The 9,763-nt window shown below is 31.9% G+C and overlaps 1 protein-coding gene across 1 annotated transcript in view; it reads left to right on the forward strand.

Moving 5' to 3' along the window:
• Positions 1-508: 508 nt before the first annotated feature.
• The window catches only part of LOC112510216 (wall-associated receptor kinase-like 14), a 16,547-nt gene continuing 7,292 nt past the window's right edge, over positions 509-9,763 (forward strand). Inside the window, exon 1 of the mRNA XM_025115552.1 lies at positions 509-1,238. Coding sequence (XP_024971320.1) covers positions 509-1,238 — 730 coding nt within the window. The remainder of the gene's footprint in view (positions 1,239-9,763) is intronic.

Raw genomic sequence — 9,763 nt, forward strand, 5'->3', positions numbered from 1 at the left:
TTTTATGTGATTACACTTATATAAGATTAGTAGATGCTTTTATGTGATTACACTTATATAACAACCACCTCCACAATTTAATATCCAATGTGATTCACTTTAATTAATAAAACTATATTAAATAATACAAATGCAATATTTTTTTATAAATTAAACGAACCACTTACAATAAAATTTTAAAAAAATATGAGACTAAAAATTTATTTGTTATCACGAAGGTTCAAATTTTGTGATTTTGGATTACCCATGAAACATGTGGTCGTTTTGAGATTAATCGACTTACGTAACAAGTTGGATATTTAACTTAATAATATATATATATATATATATATATATAAAACGGTTGGTATTTTCATACTTTTATAATATAAAATTATCAATCAGATTATATAATTTATTTTATTTTAATTAATATTTTACAAAATGCCATCCTCTGTTTCTTCAAGTCTCCGATTTGGAATCATTAATCTTTCCATAACCCCTAAATCAATACCTTTTCCCCAGCTAAATGATCAAATTACAGAGAATTTTCATACTTTTAATCTCCATTTTACCCCCGATTCTATCTCAGAATCCCATTGATTGCAACCGGTCATGCGCCGGCGGCGAACTCAAGAACGTCCCCTATCCATTTGGCTTCTCCGGCGACTGTGAAATCCGGCTCAATTGCACCTCCAACGGCACCGTTTTGATTGGTGGATTTGATGTCCACCAAATCAAATCCCATGAGTTACTCGTCAGCCTTCCGGCCAAGTGCGGCCGCGCTGTTGACGCACTCCGCCTCCTCTACGGTAATCACTACGCTCCCTTGGCGACTAACGCGATCCTGATGGAAAACTGCACGGAGCAGATGCAGAATTGCATGATTCCGATGACGATGTTACGAACCCACCTCGACGTCAATTGCGGTGGCGTTCAGGATGGTTATGGTAACGTGAGTTGTTACTCCGGTGGTATTTCTCGGATGTTCATTGACTATGAAAACATGACCAGGACGGGGTGCCGGTTTTTGTTTTCCGGCGTTGCGACAGAGATGATTGGGAAAAGCACGGCGATATCTTTGGCGGTGCAAATGGTTAGGTTGGGATGGTGGATTCCGGGGACTTGCAACTGTTCTCGTCATGCTGTTTGTACGAAGATTGTGTCACCGGATGGAAGCGATGGTCATCGGTGTGCGTGTAAACACGGATTCGACGGTGATGGGTACAAACCTAGCTCCGGTTGCCGGAAACGAGACGGTACGTCATCATTTCGCCGGAACTTTTAATATATTTTTTTTGGAAAATTGACTCAAATAATATACCTTACACCCATTTAAATTATTTTCATAATCATTCATCTTCGGTGTTTACTAAAATTAACTACATCCATAATATCCACATCTATAATATTATAAACCTGCCTAAAAAACATAGAAAAAATTATCAGGTTCAACCCAGGTACGCATGACAGCAAAAGTAATATTTAGGGTTATTGAGATATTTTATATTTATTTACGATATTTCAGAATTCTTAACGTTATAAGTTACAAATGATATAGCAAAAGTTATACAAGAGGAATAAAAATAAAAGTTACAGTAAAAAAGATAAGAAATAAAGTTCACCCTTTAATAAATCCTAATTGAAAATAATCATTAGATCAATACTACACAGATAAATTCTCTTATAGAACACAATTCATAAGTTATTTTGGACTTTTATAGTTATTTATTTTAGTTATAATGAAACGATAGTTTTTATTTTGAAAAATTAATTAATAAATTGAATTTTGAAGCGATGTTTATAAAATACGAGTGGGAATTGGGTGATAAAGAAATCAATTTTTGAATATGGCATTTAAAAAATAAACAAATCGAAGTCAAAAGATAGATGCTTGTTTTGGACAAATGTGTAATGAAAGTATATACTAATTTGAAATATTTAAATGATGATATCTTACGGTCTTTGCTTTTAATTTTAATTAAACTGAATCACAATTTATCAACATCTTAATATTCAATCCTTATGATTCTTCTTTTAATAGATATATAGATTAAAAGAAGGTTAATCTTTATTTATGTTTGTGGGTTATTCTGTTAAGATATGGATGTGGTCTTCCTTTGGGTAGGTGTTTTGCTTTCTGTTTTGCATTTATATGTTAAACTATACATACATATATATAGAGGTGAGTTATTATACAAACTTTGACATTTGTACAACCAATACAACACAATCTCAACCGTCCATTTAATTTGATGAATATGTGATTTCATAGAAGTTTTACATTAGTTTCTAATATAAAGTATTGATTATAATTAATGAATTTTATTATCTTCCATAAATATTTAAATCATAATAAATGAACTCTCATTAATTAACATATATTTATTAAACATGTACTCGGTTCACAATGTAAACATCTTTTACGTGTTTGTGAAATAGAAAATACATGTAAAATATGTTTCACATTGTGAACCGAATACACACGAAACAATCACATTATTAAACAAATATATGTTAATCAATATATTAAATATTATACTTTGACTGAAAGAAATCATGTAAACAAAACCTGAAGATAAAAGTTCTCACGAATCTCATAAATTTGGAGTTCTCAAATGATTAAACCTCAAAACACACACACACACACACACACACACACACATATATATATATATATAGCCAAAGGCTATTTTTAGAAGTGGTAAATTTTTTAGATGTAAAGAAGTGATCATAGCCCTTCATACGGTCAAAATCGAATTTGACTGGTCAATAATTGCGGCTTTGACCGGTCAATAATCACGGTTTTGATTAGTCAATAATTGCGGCTTTGACTGGTCAATAATCACGGTTTTGATTTGTCAAAAATTACGACTATGCGAAAAGTAGAGAGGGTAGTTTCGTTACTTTTACAAATAGACGGCAAACGAGTTCATATATAAACTTATATGATTCACATATGAACTATATGTTCATATATGAACTCGTGTAATTCACATATAAACTATTTTAACGAATTTACACATAAACTATTTTAACTGATTCACATATAAACTAATTAACCGATTCATACATGAACCCTTGTGATTCACATATGAACTAATTAACTGTTTCACATATAAACACGTGTGGTTTACATATGAACTAATTAATATATGAATCAGTTAAATAGTTCACATGTGAACTAATTAACGGGTTCACACATGAACATATGTGTATTACATGAGTTCACATATGAACCGGTTCGTTGTCTATTCGTTGTATTACATGAGTTCACATATGAACCGGACATGACAAAACTAGATAAGTTGGCCCAAAAGTTATTTTATGATTTTATATATCATATAATAGTTATAATCAACACAAACAAAATAAGTAATTTAATTTATAAACATTCTCACATAATTTTCATATACGTAAATATAAAATAGTACCAAATTTGAATGAATTTTTTTTATATAATTGATGGTATTTAAATAAAACTCGATTCATATAAAGGAGAAATTATGTTTTATTCGGTTTGGAAGATCCTTATCAATTGGTGAAGGCACGGTAAAGATTGTTGCAACAACAATGGTTGTAAAGGTAGAAGCATTGGTAATTGGTTGACGATAATGGTTGTGGAGGACGTGAAGATGGTGGATAATGGGGGTGGTGGTGGTTGACAGTGGTGGAGGAGGTAATTGTGGGCTATGTGGTGGAGGTAGGTATGATGGTTAGCAGTGGTGGTGATTATGGTGGAGGTGGAGGTGGTGGTGGCCGACAATACTAGTAGTGATGGAGATGGACGGTTGTGGTTGTGGTTATGGAGGATATAAATATGGCAGATAGTGGTAGTCATAGCCGATAGTGGTGGCCGATGGTGGCAGTGGTAGTCGGTGGTGATGGTGGGAAATGGTAGTGGTAGCCGATGGTGGAGGTAAGGTGGGCCCATAGTGGTGACGATAACAGTGTTGGTCGGTGGCCAACGATGGCTGTAGAGATGGTGGAGGAGGTTGTAGTAGAAGAGAAGGTGGATATAGCCAACGATGATAGTAGTGGTAGCAATGGACGGTGGTGGTCAATGGATGACAAAGGTTGTGGTGGAGGTGGAAGAGGTTGTAGTAGAAGAGAACATGGAGGTGGCTAATGGTGGTAGTGGTGGTGGCAATGGACGGTGGTTGGTCAGTGGACGACGATGGTTATGCAGGTGGTGGAGGAGGTTGTTATAGTAGAAGAGAAGGTGGAGGTAGCCAACGGTGGTAGTGGCGATGGACAGTGGTGGTAGGTGGCTGATGGTGGTTGTGGAGGCGGTAGTAGTCGATGGTGGTTGTGGAGGCGGTAGTAGTCAATGGTCGATGGTGGTTGTGGAGGTGATGGAGGAGGGGGAGGTCATCGATGGTGGCTACGGGTGGCGCCGTCGGCGGTTGCCGCAACTAGTAGTGCTGACCACTAAAAGATACAATGTTAAGGTTATATATCAAACGAGGGTTGGTTAGTAATATTTTAGTTTATGTATCATTTTTGTTCCACCTTGTTCCATCCATTTTGGTGGAACAAGAAAAAGCCTTTTTTGTCCCACGATGTCCCACCTTGTTGCAGTTTTTGTCTCTGTCCCATGTCACACCAAACATGGAACAGTGAGTTCTTGTCCTGTCCTATGTTGTGCCAAATGTGAGACAATGCATTTTGTCCCATCCTGTCATGTTCCATGTACCAAACGCAGCCTTAACAACCCATTTCTCAACCCGATCCTCACAATCGCCAACATCGATAACCCTTTACTCTTCATCGGAGGTAAAGGGTACCCATAAAGATCTTTTTACCTGAATACGAGCTCACTTTGAACCAAGCAAAGTTCCTGCTCCAGTTTCCTAAACTCGTTGGAATCAGCCCTGATAATATATTTGAAACATCAAAAGCCGATAATTGAACCAGAGACCCAAGCTGTGGCAAGATTATGCAGGTCAATGACGTTGAAGATTGGTGTAGTTGGAGATGTAAGGTGAGATGACACTACAACAAAATTGGGCTTATAGGACGTCAAAATTTTTTAAGCGTTTTAATAGACCACTTTATATGACTTAATTTTTAGGACCAAAAAAATTAAAACATCCTATCTAATGGCGTTGTAATAAGTTTATAGGACGCTTTTGGACATCTTAACAAGCTTTTTATGACACCTCTAATACAAAACGTCTCATTAGCGATTCTATACGATACTATTGGAAAAAGTGTCTTATAAAAAGATGAGTACATAGGACACTTTCTCAAAAATGTCCTACAAAATTTGTTAATACGATGCCTCCTATTAAAGGTGTTCTAAAAAGCTTGTTAAGACACTCAAAAGCGTCCTATCAACTTATTACAACGCCTTTAAATAGAACACTTTATATTTTGGTCCTAAAAGTTAAATCTTATAAAATGGTCTATTAGGATGCTTAGAAATTGGTGGCATCTTATAAACCTAATTTTGTTGTAGTGTGGCCACGAAAGGAGAGGTTTTGGAGGGAGAGTTTATGGATTCAACTATTGTTGTAGGTGGCTCCAATGAGGTTATATATGAAATCTGAACATGTGGTGGGATGGGGATACGATGCAGGTGGTCGTTGGATGAGGTGTTATGGTTTTCTGATTTTTGGTTGCAAGTTGTCGGACGGAGAGGAGGGAGATGAAGGTTGGATGGTGGGTGAGTGGTCTGCCTGTTAGAGAGGGAACGGTCGAGGGAAGGAGAGCCACCGGCTGACCTACCTACGGGGATCAAAACAAGGGGACAGAATAGTGAAGTTTACTCTAATTATAGAGTTGGTCCCTGTAGTTTGATGGTTCTTATGAAAATAAGAAACAAAATGTAAAAATGAAAAAAGACAAAAAAGCCCTTTACTTAACAGATTTTTTTTTAACAAAGTTAGTGATCAAAGACCATTTTCAGAGCAAAATGCAAACAATGAGGATGATTTATAGATTTATCAAAGTTCAGACCTCATTTTCTAACTTTTCACTAAACCTCAATGGTCGGACCAAAATTAGAGTTTACTTATTAAAATATTAGATCTTGTAGCCGTCTAATAATTATATATAATCTCTCACTAATTCCAAATTAAAAAAAATAATGAGATTAGATTCTTGCATAAATTTAAAAGAATTAATGGCGCCTCTCAATCATGATTAGCCCTAAAATCTCCATCATTTGGGGTGTATATATATATATATATATAGAGAGAGAGAGAGAGAGAGAGAGAGAGAGAGAGTGTGTGTGTGTGTTTGTTTCAAATACAATCCATTGTATTTGTATAATCAATGCAACCCAATAAATTGAGATATTTATGGAAATGATGAGAGTTCATTTATTATGATTTGAATATTTATGGAAGATTAATATGGTTCATTAATTATGATCAATACTTTATATTATTAAACAATCAAAACTTCTATGGGTTGCATTGTTTAATAGAAGTTTTGATTGATTAATAATATAAATTGAGTTGTATTCTATGGGTTGCATTGTTTAATAGATTGTTTAATAATATAAATTGAATTATTATATGATTTCATAATATAATAATATAAATTGAATTATTGCATTATTTTGATTGTTTTTTAATATAAAATATTGATCATAATTAATGAATCCTAGTTATCTTTCATAAATATTCAAATCATAATAAATGATCTCTCATCATTTTCATAAATATTTCAATTGATTGGGTTGCATTGGTTGTACAAATGTGATGAGTTGCATTTGAAACGTCCCCTCTCTCTCTCTCTCTCTATATATATATATATATATATATAGAGAGAGAGAGAGAGAGAGGTTGGGATCCAATGAGAAAGAGAGTTAAAATGAGAAGCATAAGATGGGATCTCCACCTTTAGATGCACATTAGGATGAGATGCACCGAAATGCACCGAACCAATCTTTGTATCATGCGCAATTCATGGGTGGATTTGAGATCAAAGGTGATCAAGTGTCCAAATCTCTTTTTACACTTCTCATTTAAACTTTCATTCACGCGATCTTTTGCCTATATATGTGTGTGCACACGCTTTATCATTTCAGAACTCCAAAATTTCTGACTTATGAGATCCGTGAAAACTTTTATCCTAAGGTTTTGTTCACATGATCTTTTTTCACCCAAGTACAATACTTAATCTATTGATTAACATATATGTGTTTCACAATGTTTTTATTTCATATATTCGGTTCACAATATACGTAAAACAAACACATTGTGAAACAAATATATGTTAATCAATATTTTAAATCATAGTCCTAGATAAAAAAATATTTACGAAATAACATATGATCCACTCGTTATTAATACTATTATAATTTTATGGGTTTATAAATAAAAGTGAATGGTCCCCTATATATAATTGTTTAATGAATATAAAGCTATCATAAGGTAAATAGAAACAATAATACATATTCTTAAAGTTTGAATTCAAAAGGCTCCCACATTACCTAACCCGATTGGGACACATCCATAATACAAATACAACATGACTTATTTTATTGTTATTGTTATAGACTTAGGGACTGTTTATTAAACACTTATCCAATAAAGGTTTATCAGTAAAATTCAACACCATCACTTACTTACCGGGTATGATTTTAGTCTACTAAAACGGTATTATATGCAACAATTTACCCGGTAATCGCTAACTATAGTAAGAGTTGTCGCACTTACTTACCCGGTAAGACTTTTGGTCTTTGCCTCGTTCTTACTGAGTAAGATTTTTGGTTTTTATCATATTCATGTGGTAAAGTAACGTGACTTAGTAAACACTTATCAGGATAAGCGTTTGTCTATCATCAAGAGTGGAACGTTAACAAATCTTGTATGTAAAAATGATTTAAGGTATATAAATATTCATTAGGTGAGTAAAAGTTGAAGATTAAGGTTCATGAAAATTGTTGAAGGTAGTTGATGGTCCGTATTTCTAGTCATCAGTCAATTGAAGGTATGTTACGACTCCTCTAACAATTAAGAAGCATTATCACCATTTCCACCATAACTCTTATCCTCATTTAAACCTAAACTATATACATATACATACATATATATATATATATATACATATACACACATTATATTATAAAACATTTGACAAAAATTCTTAAAAACCATTTTTTATGCATAAAGTACTGTTTATTGATACATATTATTTAAAATTCAAGATTACAAGTAAATTGTATGTACTACAATTTATTAAAGCTTTATGTTTGAATACGTATAACTAACTGTAGATAAACATGATTAAATATATGATAAACATCTCATTTTAATTATAAAAAATTTAAATGTAATTAGAATAATCATTGAGTTCTAACAGATATACTTATTGATTATCTTTATAAAAAAAATTATATTATTATACCAAAAATAAATTGCTTTGTTATTAAACTTAAAAAATTATATTAGTAAACCAAAAGTTATATTTATGTTATTTTTTTAAAATTTATATTTTATTAAAAAATAAAACATTATTTTTTTCTTAAAAACCACATAAAATCGTATTCTGACATCGATAGAGATAAGAATAAAACGAAACATTAACATCGATATATATTTCGTTGCATTGCACGAGTACCTTTCTCATATATATATATATATATATATATATATAGTACTATTTCTCCCATTAAATACGAGTCTTTAAGTTAGGTAGCAATTAGATAGACAGATTAGTACTTTTACTCAGGGGTTGCCTTCCTTATCGTCATTCTCTAAAGTTTTCTTGGGGTTTTTCAGTCATTAATTATCAAGAAAGTAAACGATGAATTTGTATAAAAATCGTTTAAAAAACTTATGATACAAAACTCTAAATCTAAATAAAAAACAAGAAAACAACCTAATTATTCGTCATCCTATTCATATTCATCTTTTTTTAAAGTATATAATATTTATAGGATAACTAAAATGTCTAAATTACACTTCATATGAGGAAGCAAATCCATAATAAATACAAATCACACATGCTCACATTCATATAAGTAAACCACAAACACCAAAACATGTGATTCACTATTGATATCATGTTTATATATACAAAAGAAAATGCTTAATTATTATATCATAAATTTAACATTTACTGAACTATAGCATTTTTATAATCAATGATTTCATGGTTCTTCAACCGTCATTTGATTATGTTTCGGTACACAGTACGCACTGATTGTGTACCTATTTAATACAAGAAGATGTAAAAAACTCAATGTAATTTCTCAATAAAGTAAAGTCCAAAACTTATAGGTTATTGTTATGTCGTATTAGTATTGCTCAAAACTTATCATGCATTTGATTGTGTATCGATTGATTTATGTGAAGTTTTAAAAAGCTATACATATGTAAAAACAAGTTGTAAACTTATATTGTAAGAATTAATAAATTGTATTTTATATATTTTTTTATCAAATACGTTAATGTAATATATATATATATATATATACTTCAGTTGGGGAGCGTTCAAATAAAAACCACTCAATTTGTAAAACCCATGAAAACCTCATTCAACCAATCATAATTTTTCATTTTGTTCAGTTTTTTGTAATTATGAGAGGTTGATTAATCATTTTTATTGTGGAGGGTGTTAATCATGGATATTATCATCTTCATTATTTTAATTTTAGAGAAATACATAAAACAATTTCATTAAAATTTCATTAAATATTATATGAAACAATTTTATAACTATATATGAAAAAAATTCATCAAAAAAAGTATTATATGAAACAATTTCACAAGATTAAACAATTTCATGAAAAAATTTCATAAGATTAAATAATGAAATCGACGTATGA

The sequence above is a fragment of the Cynara cardunculus genome (assembly GCF_001531365.2).
Source record: "Cynara cardunculus var. scolymus isolate 2C chromosome LG 3, CcrdV1, whole genome shotgun sequence".
Taxonomy (NCBI): domain Eukaryota; kingdom Viridiplantae; phylum Streptophyta; class Magnoliopsida; order Asterales; family Asteraceae; genus Cynara; species Cynara cardunculus.